The sequence below is a fragment of the Camellia sinensis genome, chromosome 1 (assembly GCF_055761805.1).
Source record: "Camellia sinensis isolate YWXY chromosome 1, ASM5576180v1, whole genome shotgun sequence".
Taxonomy (NCBI): Eukaryota; Viridiplantae; Streptophyta; class Magnoliopsida; order Ericales; family Theaceae; genus Camellia; species Camellia sinensis.
Genome location: NC_138961.1, coordinates 246,511,563 through 246,528,471, shown reverse-complemented (window position 1 = coordinate 246,528,471; position 16,909 = coordinate 246,511,563). Strand labels below are relative to the sequence as shown.

The window sequence follows — 16,909 nt, the reverse complement described above, 5'->3', positions numbered from 1 at the left end:
CTCTCTTCTCTCCCTCTCCTCCTCTCTGATTCTCCCTCTCTCTCTCCCTCTGTTACAGAAAAAAAAAAAAAAATATCCAAAACGACGTCGTTTTGGGCATTCAGGGGATTAGGGGGAAAAACTTTCGAGGTACAAATCATTATTCAAAAATTTATATAAAAGTTCTATTATACACCAATATATATGTATATACATTACTATATTAAGTGAAGGCGATTCAAAACTTTGACTTGGAGTTTAGGAGAAAAAATTTTTTTATTACTTGAACAAGATACACATTATAATATTATTTAATTAATTTATTATTTATTTAAATTACATACTTATTACAACAATGATAGAGACCACTAATTTTGAAACTCTAAAAAGACCACTAATGACATGGCACTCAATAAAAAAAGAAAAAAAATACAACATCAAGGCTAAAACATCAAATCATTCCTGATGGGGCCCACTACCACATCATTAGTGATTGCACTAATTAGTGCTCTCACTCATTTTCCTACTTATTATGTGTACTAATCACTAATATATATATATATATATATACACCATGCACGAATGGACCACCCATAATACTTCTTCTCGCTCTCATGTATTAAACATCGTCCCACCCACCACAGCTAGAAGTGACTTTTCAAATTGGTCCACCACAGTGTACCGCTTTAAAATGGCTTAGCCAGAAGCGACTTTTTAAGTTGAAACCACTCTATACTCTCGGAACAATTATTTGGTTATTTATAACCCGATTCGTTTCATTTTTGGAATTTGATTGAACATTTAGGATTGATTTGACATGTTTAAAAAAAAGTTAAAAAGTTAGGGTGTATTTGGTAACGTTTACGTTTTCAGTTTATATTTACAAAATTTTTATAAACTGGTTTTTGTTTATTTTTTGTTTATTTTTAGAAAAACATAAACTACAAACGCGTTTGGTAATTGACAAAATGTTTACAAAATTTAAAAAATATAAAAAAGAGTGAAAAATAGCAAGTGGTGGCAAGTGGCGGCGAAAGACGGTGGGTGGTGGGTAGCTAGTGGTGGTGGGTGGTGGCGGGTGGGTGGGTGACGGTGGCGGGTGGTGGGTGGTAGTGAGTGGGTGGTTGTGGTGGCGGCAGTGGCGGGTGGTGGGTGGCGGTGGCAAGTAGGTGGCGGGTGGTGGCGGGTAGGTGGCGGGTACTGGTAGTGGGTGGGTGGATGATAGTGGCGGGTGGTGGGTGGTGGTGAGTGGGTGGTGGTGGTGGTAGTGGTGGTGACGGTGGTGGTAGTGGTGGTGGCGGTGGCGGGTGGTGGTGGGTGGTGGCGGGTGGGTGGTGGGTGGTGATGGTGGTTGGGTGGGTGACGGTGGCGGGTGGTGGGTGGTAGCAAGTGGGTAGTGGCGGTGGTGGTGGCGACGGGTAGTGGGTGGTGGTGGAAAGTGGGTGGCGAATGGTGGGTGGTGGCGGGTAGGTGGCGGGTGGTGGTGGTGGGTGGGTGAGTGGGTGACGGTGGCGGGTGGTAGGTGGCGTACTTACCTCATCTATACTGACAAGCTATTCTGTTTTGTCCAATAATATGATACTATATATTTATTTATTAGAGTAAAAAAAAAAATCATATATATATATACATGTACTAGACTTCTATCAATAAGTGGACTCACTAGTCGTCACGAGAGTGAGAGACTTGCGAGTTCAATAGTGAACTCCAGAGGTGATATGGAACTTGCAAACCTCTTATAATTAGTTTATTCAATGGTTCAATGTAAAAAATATTGGTTCAATACAACCGTAGATGAATTTTTTTCCATTAGTTGTAGTAGCTTGGTTTGGGTGATTTGAAAAAATCTTTTGGTTCATATAACTTGTTTGAATTACTAAAGACGAAAGAAATTGAGTGAAATGAAAAGAAATTGAGAGATTATATTTGTTTGGGCAAATATGATACGAGATTGAACTAATAATTTAACAGAATACATAATTCAATATTTGGCTAAGAACATTATGAGGAGACTATTGAATTTTAAGAGGGGGTAAGAGACAAAATCAAAAATTAAGGAGAGATTCGGACTAATTAACTAAATTGTAAAATTGATAGGATTTTATTAATCTCACTTTATAATTCAAACATGTGATGAGATACATAATTTAAAGAGATTAAGTTTTATAAAACTAATAGTCTTATAGAAACTAAACTCATTTAATCCATAATGTCCAAACAAACAAACATAATCTATTGTATATATTTTATATTGATACACATTTGTATGTATGATAAACCAATGATTGCCTCTCTAATCATGAGGGCCGCATGCACTTGATCATTTGACTTAAAAAAATTCTTCTTTAATTGTGTTATTCTCCTACTTTTTTTTAGTATGACCCATAAAAATCTAAGCCCATACAAAGTGTGCAAGGAATCGCCACAAGCATGCTTGTTGGTGAGAGTTTCCCCCAAGCAGATAACATTAGTTTTGTATAGCTTTTGGGAGTGCCGACTATATGGCATTTTAGGAAGATAATTAAAAGTTGAATTTTTATTTTTATTTTTTGACTTTTTTAAAATAAAAATATACAAAAAATATAAAAGATGATGTGATAAAAAATGAGTTAAAAATTGAAAAGTGACTTTTAATTCACTTGTCAAAAAAACCATATATGTGAGGGAATCAACTAAGATAGACCTTTAATTAGTTTAGCATGGCCTTTGATTGAAGCAAAGAATCAAAGATATAGATAGGGTATAGTCTAGTTCCTTGAGACTAATTAAAAGTTGGGTTAATGAAGTTTGATGTCTGATTTCAAGTTTTAGTATCATTGTATATACAATTTTTTTTGAATTAAAAAAATATATATAATTTCTTCAATTTCTATTTATCTAATACAAATTAAGTTTTTTTGCTTTTTTGGGTGAAATTAAGCTACCATATGGTGCCATACATAACTTCAAATAATTTAAGGTATAATTTTGTAGTTGAGGTCGTTCTCATAAAAATTACCTTAAATAAGAAGTGGTATTAGAGGTATTATGTAGGTTACATACACATGTATGACTGCAAAAATTACAAAAAAATTATTCATATACCTCAGAGAGTTTTAAAGAAAAAATATTATACATAAATGATATTTTTATTATTATTATTTTTTTATCACTAGACATAAAGATATGAGTCGTGTGATTACTAATATGGATTCACAACTTTGTGTCTAATAATAATAAAATCATGTGAACAATTTATTTTTATATATCATATATAACATTGCTTTTCCGTTTGGTTTCAATTTTTTTAGCCACTTTTTTGACTAATTAAGCCACAAAATGAAGAAGAAAAAATAGTAGTGCTTTGGATATAAATAAAAGCAAAAATGTTTTATACCCCGACTGGGGGTTGACCCCCAGTGAGGTGGGGGCCCGTGATTGGGAGAAAAAAAACTGTTTTTTTTTTTTAGTTGTCAGCCAGTGGGGACGCGCCACCTCACTGGGGTGCGACCCCCCACCAGGAGTATTTAGCAGGTCTCAAATAAAAGTTAACAATAAAAATTAAGAACCCACTCAACTTTCTCAATAAAAATAAACTTTTTGAACATTTGTTTATTAAGAGAGAGACTATGGTACACATTTTTTAAAGAGTATGTACCGTATATACTTTATAATTAAATAAAAAAATAATATAATTTTATATTTTTTGAGTCATAATTATAAATAATAAAAAAAGAAGAGTCGTAACCGAACAACGCATGAAGCATAACCAATGATTTATGAGTATAATTAAAATAAAATCATAAGTAAAGAATAAAATTACATAACTAAAGAGTATATATAATAGAATTTCTCATTTATTAAACACATTAGTTTTTTTTAGCAACAATTTTATCTTAAAAAAATAAAAATAAAAAATCTGTTAAAAAAATATTTCCAAATCAGAATAAAATCATCTAATGATGATTAGTAGCATTCTTCAATCATGACTCATGAGTACTAAATACATGAATATTTTTCACACATTTATTTCTCCATTCATGAACACTTTTTATATGCACACCAACTTTATAATTTACTAGTTTATAATTTAATCGATATATCGTCGTTTAATGGAGCTTTTTGAATAGTTATCCCATTTCGACCAAACTGATTCAAACACCACTCAAAGAACAAATAATAATCCAACCCCATGGCCATAAAAACCAAATTAAATATAAAAAAAAGTTGGCCTACCCAGATCAATTGAACTTAAAGGTTTTGCGACATATGTTCCAACAATGCCAAATAAATAAATTATTTTATTTTATTTTTAAGATAATTGTTATTTATATATGTTTTATTATTTTTTATTCGTGTCATGATATTAAAGTGTTAAATGTAGGGTTCGCGTATGTACACACCACATGATCAAAAAATCAAAAATAAAAAGTTACCTTTTGTTAGTTGGATGTCAATTTTTGTAGAGTTGAATTTATCTTCAGTCTAATGTACACTAATTGTAAAAGAAAAGTGCATATCTCTCCTTTAGATGATAATAATCTAGGACTGAGTGAGACGAATAATAGACCATTCATATTTGACTTATTTATTTTAATAAAATTTAAAATATAATTAAATTATAATTATTTATATTTTAAATTGATCTCAAATAAATTTAAATTTAACGTAACTCAAATATCTTAATTTCAAACAATACATATAAATTTGACAATGAAAAATACAAATCAAATTCAAATAACTAAATTTGTTTTATAACTCCATTATCATCTTCAAAGTTCAATATCCTATACACATATTTACATATAGGGTTTTATGTAACGACCGTGCTAGGGAGCTCCCGAATCCCCTTAATCTTGATTTTTTTTTTTCAGAAGCAGAGAAAGAGAAGAGAAGGGAAGAGGAGGAAGGAGGGAGGAGGAGGAGGAGGAGGAGGAGTGGACTGGAGGGGGCCACAACAGTGAGAGGAGGTGGAGGCGGGGCCGGAGGCGACGGCGGAGCTGCTGCGACGATCGAAGCTGGGCGACGGGCTGGGCGATCGGCGGCAACGTGCTGGGTGACGATCTCTTCTCTCTTCCTCTCTTCTTCTCTCTTTCTCTCTCTCTCCCTCCGAGCTGTTGCAGAGTCGAACATGGAAGAAGAAAAAAGAAAAAAAAAAAAAAATTCCCCAAAACAACGTCGTTTTAGAGATTAGAGAGGTTAAAAGAAACCAAATTCGAGCTCTCAAACATTATTCTTTACATAAATATACTTAGGACAGTGATATCTGGAATTTATTTTCTTACTCAGGCGACATTTGCGATGGGACCTATCTCAAAACTTTGGTGCAAAATAAAATATAAAAAAAATTTGCAATTTAGAATTTCCAAGTCTGACAGCTACTTATTACATCCAAGTTGTCGACATGTCGGCGATAAACCAGAGTAAAAACACAAAGTCCAGTGACTGAGTGACTGAGTGAGTGGAGGTAAAAATCATAGACACCCATCTACTTTTATTTATTCTGTCCCTTCGTTTCACCTAAATATTTCTCAAAAGGGTATGATTCTTTTTTTTAAATTGTCATTTTAATTTAACAGAGCATTTAGACTTATTTTAAGATCAATTTCAGTTATTTAAATCGTTTATTTTTTAAGATTGGTTGAGGTTGAGCTTCTGTTTGGGAAGTTGATTTTAAGGTTTTTATTGCCTAAAATAGTCACAAAAAATAAAATAAGTTTTTTAGCCTAATAAGACTAATTATCACATCCAACCCATAATCATTACATTCTTTCTCTCACAAAAAAAATCAAAAAAGCTAAAAAAGTAAAAAATTCTTCCCAAATCAGACTTTTTAGCTCAAGGCTAAAATAGTCAAAAAAGCTAAAAAGCCAACCCACTTCCCAAACGAGCTCTGAATATCAATATTTGTATGTTTGAATCATATTTGTTTTTAAAAATTAACGACAAATATAATTTCAAAAATAACTATTCATTTTTTATAATATAAATTTAATTCAAACATATAACTATCGATATTAATTTTTTGCGTAAATATTCTACTTAATAAGTCCTAAAAGTGAATGATTTAAATTATCAAAATCGATCCCCAAAATAATCCTACTAAACTCAAAAACTCTCTCCAATTACAATAAGAAACTTAAGAGAAGCCAAATCCTTTTTAAAAATATCAATAAAAGAATAATTAAATTATTAAAAGTTGTATGTTCCTCGAAAAAATGTATAATTATTTTTAAATAAAATACAAATATACTCATGCCTTTTGTTTAAAACAGGAATTATTCTTTGTGATTTTGAAAATTAAAAATACTTTCATTTCAGAAATTTTTATTTATCAAAAGTAATAGAAAAATAAAATTTCTAACTACTATTCTATATAACAATAAAATTACATAAATTATTAATTAAAATATATTTATGATAATATTAAAAACTGTTAATTAATTTGATAATTTATTAATAAAAAATTTTAATTTTCAAAAGTATATGGACCCATTCGTTTTGTAAACAAACTTTAAAGATATCTTTATAATTTACACATTATTTTAACTGTGTTTAGAAATTATGAGAGGCCTGGCCCCTACCCCAGTCAAATTCCTTGCTCTTGAATTAGATATAAATTATAAATTTTACGTACTGCTACCTTTTCATTCTTTTCATTTATCTTTATTTTGCTATTATGAATCTTTTAGAGTTACTCAAAATTATTTTCCATGGGTTCATCTTTATTTTTCCGAAAAATGATGCAGACCACTAATTAGTGATTGTACTAGAGATGTGGCACATGTGTTTTGTGTCTTAGTTTTTTTTTTTTTTTTTTTTTCACTTGCCACATTATTAGTGATGGTGTTAGTGGTAGAAATTTAATAGTCTGTAGCATTGTTGTTATTTCCCCCCTAATAATAATGTAAATCTTTCGTCACCCTATTTAATACCCATCCCTTAGAAGTGCCTGTTGATTAAGAATACAGTCCCGCTGCATCCCTCTAATTAGAGGTCACGCCGTACAGCTCTAATGAGCTGTCCGGGAATATTAAAAAAAAAAAAAAAAAAGTGAAGTAAAAGACAAAAATAGGAGAAGAAAAAGACAAATTAGAGGTGCATTAGAGGTATTTTTTTAGAGGTCCAAATCATTTTTCTTAAGAATATCATTTTCTCATTTTTTAGATAATTAATATTTTTTCAGTTATTGACATTATTTTTGTCTCATACGTTATAAATAAAAATTGTATCAAACACTTTAATATAAATTCTCAATTTTTTTTTTTAAAAAAATTATAACCAACTCAAATAAACTATGCCAAAGAATAATGCTTGGGACCCCCTTTTGGGGGTCACCCCCTCACCCCCCCTTTGCCACGTGGCAGGTGGTGATTGGAGGAGCAGGAAAAAAAAAGAAAAAGAAAAAGAAAATGTAACCAGTGAGAGAAAGAGGGGGTCAAAGGGGGTGGGAGGAAAAGGGGGGATGAATCATTGTTGTATACCAAATGAGGGTGAAGCCGGATTCAATCTTTGTAACGGACATAATTTTTTTCTTTTCTTTTCACAAGATCAAAATGATTGGTATTTTAAAAAGTTGGTAAAAAGTTGATTTTTTGACTTTTTTAACTAAAAAAATTAAAAAACCAAAAAGCTGACTTTTTTAGCTTCTTCCCAAAGTGCCCTTGAGTGCAATTTGAGAGTGTGTTTCCTCCAAATCTCTAGTTTAACTCTCACTAGGAATTATTAATTCTTTGGAGTCATGCCTGTAGACTTTGCCCGATTCACATGGCAGTGACGCTTTGTATGGGTCCCAGAATTAATTGAGGTATGCGTAAGTTGACCTAAATACCCTGTCATAAAAATAAAATTCAAAAAAGCAAAAAAGAAAAAGAAGATAGAAGTGAGCACCAATTAAGGACCTAATTTTCTGTAAATACATTGACAATGATATTTATAATCTATAGGTGTTTGGAAAGAAGTTTGTTTTGGTTTTTTTGGTTAAAATAATATTAAAAGACAAAATAAGTTAAAATAATCAATAAGATAAAATGTGATATCAAATTTATAAATATTTTATTTTTTTCTCACAAATATCAAATCTAACTATAAAAAATCAAATTCTCTTCCTAAATATAACTATTTTAACATATTAAAATAGCTAACTTCCCAAACAGAGCACTGTGTAGTTGTTGGTGGCCAAATTCAATAATGGAGGCAAACAGTAAAAACTTTTCTGGGTCTTCACAAATGTTGGAAGTTGATAGTGAAACTCAATAATAGATGCTATGCTAGCTAACAGATGATGATAGTTAAATTCAGAGGCTTAGTATACATGTATATGTAATGGTATACAAACAGACAAAACGTGTACCAAGTAAGAAAGAATTCACACATGATTTGTCTGATCATGATCATACTTCATCTTTGGTAGTTTGGTGATCATGGACTAGATATGCAACTGTGATAGGAAACTTATTGTTGACTGTCATTATGAATGGATGATGGAATGGATTTTTCATGGTTTGCTTTCTTGGGAAGTTTTGCAAAGCTAAATTTGGAGTGAAAATGTCCCTTATAACTGTAATTGCAATTGATAAATTGAATCATATTTGTAAATCTATAACTGTCAAATTCAAGCACACTCATATGGATATCTTGGATTATATATATCCATTAATACACATAAAATTTAGTCATATTTGATTGAGAAGTTATTCGATATCATACGATATCATATGACATGGTTAGGTGTTACAGACAGATTGTGATGCGTGAAAATGATGGATTTCACCATTTTATGTTAGGAATTAGAGAAACTGATAGTATTTACTTATTGATTTGTGATGCTAAGGCAATGCACGTTTTGATAATTAAATTTCAGTGCTAAATTTTAAATATTATTTCATGAAATGTAACGTGATTTAAAATGAGTTAAAAATTGATTTTTGACCTTTTTATCTTGTTCCCAAATGGCTCATAGGACCTTAGTGACATATTAGATGATATTTAATTTGGTAATAATAGCAATATTATTATAAATAAGATCCCTCAAAAAAATTATAATCGTGCAACACTTATTCTTTTTTAAAATCTAAAAAAGAAGAATATGTATAATTTAAAGATAATTAATATTTAATACTAGTATATAATTATTTTTTTCACCCTTCTAGATCCCATTATTAATTGCAATTTTACCTTAAAAATAATTCATTCACATAAATTTTCCTCCCAAATTTTTCTAAGGTTCAGTTTGTTTAGGATAAAATAAATAGAAAGTGAAAGAAAGAAAAAAAATTAACTTCTATGAGTTTGTTTAGCTTGAAAAAGTAGAAAGTATAAGAAAACTAATTTTCTTGTACAACCGATATTAGCATTGTAACTAATTTTTTATTTTTTTGCTAAAAACACAAGAAAATACAAGAAAATTTGAATGTGTGAATTATCTATATATAACTTTTAAATTCTTTTTAATCTATTTCTTACAAATTTTTTTTATCTTAACCAAATACTTACAAAGAAATATATTTCTTTTATTTACACTTTCTATTAATTTTTTTTTTAATCAAACGGAACCTCAATGAATTTATGACTGATAAAAAAACTCATTTTAAAAAAATTCAAAAAGAAAAATTATGTAAATGTAACATGACTGTTTTACGTCTTTCTCACCGAAGAGGTGAGGAGGTTTCTCGTAAAAAAATCAAAATCATAATCATGGACCTGCAAAATAGTGACATGAAATCATGAAAATTCTTGTAGCCAACGCCACATCAAAATAGGACTCTTTTGATGAGTCAGTCTGTGTGTGTGTGGACAATTACAACTTATACAAATGCCTGTACATTCTGGCTTGTAAACTGTACTTATTCCAATCATGCCAATTACTCAATAGTGGATTTTGTGCAACGTTTTTATATTGAGTTTTCCAATCACAACACAATACATTAATAAAATGGATATAATAGCAGTTTAAGTTTAAATTAAAATAAAATAACATCAAGATATTATGACTGATAAAAATAAATAAAAAAAGATATATTATGTGAGGAGAAGAAAAATAGAATATACAATTCAATTTTATTATAAGTATGATATTTTTTTTTGTGTGCCCAAAATTATCATGTCACTTAAAATTCAAATTACTATTAGCTATCTCCATTGTAATAATTAGGTGAAGATTTTGTGTCTTTTGGATGATGAAACTAGAAGGATGGTAGTATTAGAACGGACTGCCGACTGCCGACTGCCTTCTTTAATTTTTGAGAATAAATATAGTATAAGGTCAGTGTCATGGTCACCCCTTTTTTTTTTTTATTTTAATAATTGTGGTCCTATTTATTACACCTTTTGCTTTTTCCATCCCTTCTCCATTCACCAAATTGCTCTTTTGCCTTCCTTTTCTCTCATCTTCCCAACCTTTTTGACACTACTGTTTCTCTGCACCTAGCTAGGGTTTCTCCTCTGAATTCAATAATCCAACAACAACAGTCCAAAAGATTCTCATCTTTTCAATGGCTGCAGCATTTTTCTTAACCGGAGAGTCAAAAAACAATTTTTGAAAGAAGTTACACTAGGTAGACAAGGTACTTTTCTTTTTCTTTTATTATTATTAGGGTCCCTTATTATTATTGTTATTATTTATTTTCATTCTTCTCATCTGAAAATCCTAGACTAGATCACAAAGAACAAGGTAAGTAAAATTTCTTTTTGTATTCTGCTAATTTTGTTATTTCTGTTTGTAGGGTGAAGTAATGAAAGTTGCATGATGCTAGGTTGCAGACTTTGAATCAGGGTCTGGCTTAATATGTAGTTTAAAATATGTCCCTTTATATATACAAACCCATAATATATACTGACAGAATTAGGGTGGATCTCTTTTACTATGTGTAGTAGGTGTCTTGGGGGTGCACTGAATGTTACCACAGAGAGAGAGAGAGATAGAGGGGATCCCTACACAGAAGACCATTACAGTCTTTTAGATTGATGTTTTCCTTCCTTTTTATTCTTTCTGTATGTTTGAATTATAGGATTTTGGGTTGCCTTTGCACCTATATAATGAGGAAGAAGAACCCTTGTATTTTGGAAGGCTGTGATTTCTTTGTGTGCTTGTGTTATTTTTGTGTTTCAAAATTGTTGGGTTTGGGGCCTTTTCGCATATATTATATATATATATATATATGGATGATTAAGGAATGTTAGATTTTGTAATGAGAAATACCACAAAAGCATAATAATACGTAGTAATAATAATACTTCAACAAGGTAAATGAGACCCAATTTACTAATATGTTAGGCATCACATCTATTTATAAAAATAAATTTGTTTGTATAGTTTGAACAAAGTGAAATTCTCTCTATTACATGAATGAAACGAAGATCTCCATTCCATTATCAATGATCGAGAAAGACCCACATCAACATATCCTTATCAAAAGAAATGGAAATCTTCGTTCCATCTGTGTGTGTTGTACCCACATCAACATATCCTGTACTATTTTGTAATTGTGCATGCATGTATGTTTAATTATGTGTTTCAGATTCTTTTTTCTTTTTCTTTTTCCCTTTTTTTTTTTAATAGCAAAAGAAAGCTTAACCTGAGAAAATTGCTTTGATAGAGATCATTTTTTTTTTCTTTTTTTGAAAAGGAAAAAATGAAACTCTTATGAACAACTACTACTAGTTAGCTAACAGAGTACAAGTCATAGGTGTTCCCAACCATTTGAAGTTAACAACATGAACAATGTTTTTCACATTTTTGCTCTTCTATAATAGCCATAAGTCACCATGTCTTCCGAAATACCTTAGTTCAAATTCTCCCAATTTTTTTCATTTTGCTGTGAGAGAGATTAGCCTACAAATTTTGATCCTCTCCAGTATAGATAGAATGAATTACATTCATTTTCTCAATATCATTATTTAATTATCATCTCTCTACACTTTCATATATTTTTTGTTATTCGCATACTGTCCTGCACAATATATATGACCATGTTATTAGAAAAAACTGAATTAAGCTTTGTTTCACTACAACTCATCAGCATAAATTGTCAGTTTATTCAATATATAAACACATTAAATTTGTCTTATCTTAAATATTCTACTACCAATCGGAACTCATAAGAAATTTGCAAAAATTGGTATGAATTTACATATGCATGAGTATGGATATACCATTTGGTAAAACTTTTTCCTTAATCCTTATTATTTCAATGTACTCTTGTATTTCTAGTTAATAAAATTTTAATTTGCCGATCAAAAAAACAAAAACATGGTTTCAGTGAAGATGGCTTCTTCTTCCAGCTACTCCAACTCTCCTTGTGCTGCCTGCAAGTTCTTGAGGAGAAAATGCCTGCCAGGCTGCATCTTTGCACCCTATTTTCCGCCGGAGGAGCCTCAAAAATTTGCCAATGTTCACAAAATATTTGGTGCAAGCAATGTTAGTAAACTCCTAAATGAGATCCAACCCCATCAGAGAGAAGATGCAGTGAACTCTCTTGCATACGAAGCCGAGGCACGTATTAAAGATCCTGTTTATGGTTGTGTTGGAGCAATCTCAGTCCTCCAGAGACAGGTTGTTCGGCTTCAGAAAGAACTTGATGCCACTAATGCTGATCTCATGCGGTTCACCGGCGGCAATACTGCGTTCCCTGTGTTTCCGGGGAGTGACGTGGCTAGCCAAATGGGGACCGGACAAAGGCCGGTCCCTTATGGAAGAAGGATGGGTAGTCATGGTCATGGAGCTTCTTTTGATCACAATTCTGGGTTTTCTTTTCCTTATAACTCGTCATGGAATAATAACCGTTCAGGAGATAGTCCTGAGAGAGGCGATGGAAGCATGTAAGACGGAAAGTGTTATTTAGTAGTCTCAAAACACTACTGCAACATGTGTACGCGATGCTCTGATCAATAAGATTGTGCAAAAAAGATGGATGTGATTGACTATGTCTTCCACCCAATCGATCACCTATCTTGTAAATACTATTTTTATTGATAATTAACTGTATAAGGTGGATAATTTGTGAATTATTTTAGGAAGTGACACCCACAAGGATTTAAGGAGGGTATCTTTGGAGAGGATAAGGTGTTTTGAATAACTGTTATATGTCCATTATCATTATTATGAGGAGGCCCATCAAGGTTTCTCACCAATTTGTAATTAAGGGACTATATCTGTTTTTCATGGTATATAATTCTAAATAAGATTGGATCATTAAGATGGGGTTTATCTTGTTTATAATCTGTTTGTTGTCACTTTTGTTAGCAAAAATTTAGTTTGGGGCAAATCGACAGGAAAAAGTCGACAAAAAAAATTAAATTTCACAAATAACTTGATTAAGCAATGTGGTTAGTATCCTATATATGTCTTGACAGGCTCAAAAAATTCTTTGAAGGTTATAATGTGAAAAAACAAGTACAAACAAATTGAAATTCGATTAAATAACGTTTAAACTTGTTACTTAATTACAAGAATCAAATTACAAGTTCAAATAATTTACAGGGCCAAACTGAGTTACAAACATTGAATTATAGATATACTACTCTTAAATATAAGAATTACTCCAAGATAAGTTATACTACTACTAAATTTCACATGAGTTGTGAATTTGGTTGAAAGTCCTATTCTCTTCGAATTTTCAGCTTTTATATTGTTTTATTGGCCATACCATGCTGCCACATGTCCACTTGCTGGCTTCTCACATCTGTCCATGATCTGCAACTGCCTTGAACTCTCTTTCTCTATGAGGTTGCCATGCGACCCTCAATCTTCTTCCTTGGGCCACTAACTTCATGCCCTTGACTTTTGGACCTCTTCTGCACATGTTAATACCCCTGTCAACAGAAAATTTCAAGTTTATGATGTCAACTAAACTTGCTTAGTGACATTTACTGTTAAGTTAGGAAAGAATAAAACTACTGGTTTAGTTTAAAGGTGTATTCCCTCGCTTTTTCCATTATATCTTTAAAAATGTCCAATTCTTTGTTCAAATCTTCCCTCTCCCATCTCAAATTGTCATTGTAATATAAAATGAATCTTTTTGGCATGATTGTATGATGGACAAGGTCATGAGACAATAAGACATGAGAGATCCCAAAATCAAATCTCATGCACTTTGAGAGAGATCTTATTTGCTAACAATCGCAGTTTTGTTGTCTCGTGTTTTTTTCCCCCAATTACTTTGCTTTCTTGGGAAAGGTCAAAAACATATATCCCAAATTTTTGTCTCCATATTTTAATATATTTTTATTAGATTAGGTAAGAATTTCAAAACACATAAATTTTGAGTTATTATTATTATTTTTTTCTAGTGTTTGAAACCCTAATCCTACTTAAATCTACACTATTATATATATATGCACAACTTTCACTTTAATTTCTTAAAGCCTACACTCCCTTTTTTCCAAGTGAATTTTTTTAGGAGGATCTCCTCTAGTAGTCCACCACGAAAAAAAAAATTATAAAATGAAGTGCACAAGTTTTGAACCTAAGATCTTAAGTTTGAAAAATAATATCCTCATCACTTGATCAACAAACACTACATATATTTTTAATTTAAAATCAAAATTTATATTTTACAAATTTAATAGTACACACCTTGGGTGAACTTACACCTAGTATGGGTTCGTTTGGCATAAAGGTTTGGGTTGAGTTGGGGTTATTTTAACCACTAAAAAAAAATAACAAATCAATAAAATAAAATGTCACATCTAAATCATAATTATTTTATTTTTTCTCTCATAAAAATTAAAAAATACATCTTAATTCAGACTAAAATAATTAAAAAATTAACTCACATTCTAAACGAAAAGTATATGTATAACCACCAAACTTAGTTCATTTGTCCATGTCACAAAAGCACAAGCCACCCATAAGTAAATTTGTAATGGAAACTCGGCGGTGCGGTGGTTGGTTTAACTGATCAATTGATCCAATAGAAATCGATTAATCTAACCAAAACATAACTTTTTCAACATTAGTTTTGAGTTGTGCTGCACTTTTCGTATAATTATTGAGGGTGACGATACAAATTCACATTTTTTTTTTTTTATTATCAAAAACTGTTCAATGCTCTCGGTGGGACTCACCCGTACCAAAATAAATGTAGTATTATCAACATCATATTCTGAATTTTTTTTAATAATTGAGTGTTGAGTTCAATTTGTATGTATCTCAATTAATTCTAAAATTTTAAAATTAATGATCCAGAAACGTTTCGCCTTTTGGAGTGATTTGAATTTGAGATTTTAGATATTTTTCTCAAGCTTTTACCGCTTCGTCAATTCTTTGAAATTATATTCTGCTTATTACCCGTTGTATTATTTTTAAGGGTGGTTTGGCATCCCTTATATAATCTATCTTTTTATCTATTTATCTTTTTTCCATCACATCACCTCTCTACTTTTCTGCACATCTTTTTATAAAAAGACAAAAAGTATACTTATTTAGATCATCTCAAACAATCCGTTAAATTATTAGCATTATTGTATAATTAAGGTCTCTTTTAAGAAGTGGATTAAAAGTCGTTTTCTAACTTTTAACCTGTTTTAGGTCACGTCATTTCACATATTTATTATATATTTTTTTTCAAAAAAATCAAAAAATTAATTTTTAACTACCTTTCTAAAACACCCCTAATTTATGTAAGGTCAAGAGTGTGAACAAAAGAAAAATGGCGATGAGATTTTTTTTTTTTTTTCCTGAACGAGATTCCTTGAGACTTTATGCATCAATTTCCAATCTTCCATGCTCTTGTTTTTCAAGTCAAGATGCACGGTAATATCACTGCAAATTTATTGACTTCGCTTCCTAATTATGATAATCTTTTGAAAAAAAAACTTAAATTAAGACCTATTTTGAAAAATAGAAGGAAAAAAAAATTAATTTTTTTAGACATTTTTTTAAAAAATTTATAAAAAAATAAAGAGATGATATGACTTAAATAAACAAATAAGTCAATAAACTGATTCTTTTCTTAATTGCCAAAATAAACATAGTGGTGTTTGGGAACTTGGGTTTGGGATTTTTTTTTGATTTTTTTCACTAAAAGACAAATTTTTTACAAAACCAAAAAAAACACATGCAAACAAATATCACAGCCAATTCCATAATTATTTCACTTTTTTTCTCACAAACATCACATCCAACAACAGAAAAACTCAACTATCTTTTCAAACACCAAAATTTTTTTATCCAATAATATCCTACAACTAAAAAAATCTACATAAAAACCCACTTCTCAAACACCCACATAATAGGAAGAATTTTTTTTTTTTTCATTTTATGAGATGCAATAGTTGCAAGTGTTTGGTGCAATATCCATATGAAACGGTGCTCTCCCTCTCATCTTTAATCCTTTTGATTTTACATCATTTACGTGAAGAAAAATGTTTGGGACCCCTTTTGGGGGTGTTATCCCCTCACCTCCTTTGCCACGTGGCAGGGGTGATTGGAGGAGCAGGAAAAAAAAGAAAAAGAAAAAGAAAAGATAACCAATGAGAGAGAGGGGGTCAAAGGGGATGGGGAAAAAAGGGGATGAATCATTACTCTTTACGTGAAATTAGGAGAGACAAAAGTAAGAAGATGAATCATTTTCAATTTTTTATGAGAAACATGACTTGTTCATATAATATAAAGGGAAAATATCAAAATAATAAAGAGTTAGAAAACTAGTACTGTAATAATTTGACAAATGAGTGTTGTACTTTTCTGAATTTATAATTATTTTTTTACTTTTATTTTTATGATATTTTTCCTAATATAAATATAAAATATGCAAAAGTATATATTATAAATATATGTAAAAATGCTTTTGAATGTGTACAGTTGTATTGACATTATTTAAAATAAAAAAATAAAATAAAATTGGTACATGATACAACTGTATATAATATCATAGTCATTGTCGTAAACAGTAAGTTGTACAGAAGGCTAGGGCTGTAGGATCCAGAAAAGAGATGTTTTTGGCATGTG

General features: G+C 30.8%; 1 protein-coding gene across 3 annotated transcripts; it reads left to right on the top strand.

The window, feature by feature from the left end:
* Positions 1–10,135: 10,135 nt before the first annotated feature.
* LOC114272197 (LOB domain-containing protein 25) lies at positions 10,136–13,174 on the top strand. Of its 3 annotated transcripts, none has more exons than XM_028213857.2 (2): positions 10,136–10,523; positions 12,219–13,174. In XM_028213857.2, the coding sequence occupies exon 2, from the start codon at positions 12,224–12,226 to the stop codon at positions 12,779–12,781; it is 558 nt and encodes a 185-aa protein (XP_028069658.2). In that variant the 5' UTR covers positions 10,136–10,523; positions 12,219–12,223; the 3' UTR covers positions 12,782–13,174. The 3 variants fall into 3 exon arrangements, with proteins under 3 accessions (XP_028069658.2, XP_028069659.2, XP_082756823.1); XM_028213858.2 differs by having other exon boundaries at positions 10,292–10,514; XM_082900697.1 differs by having other exon boundaries at positions 10,293–10,523; positions 10,683–13,174.
* The last annotated feature ends 3,735 nt before the right edge of the window (positions 13,175–16,909 follow it).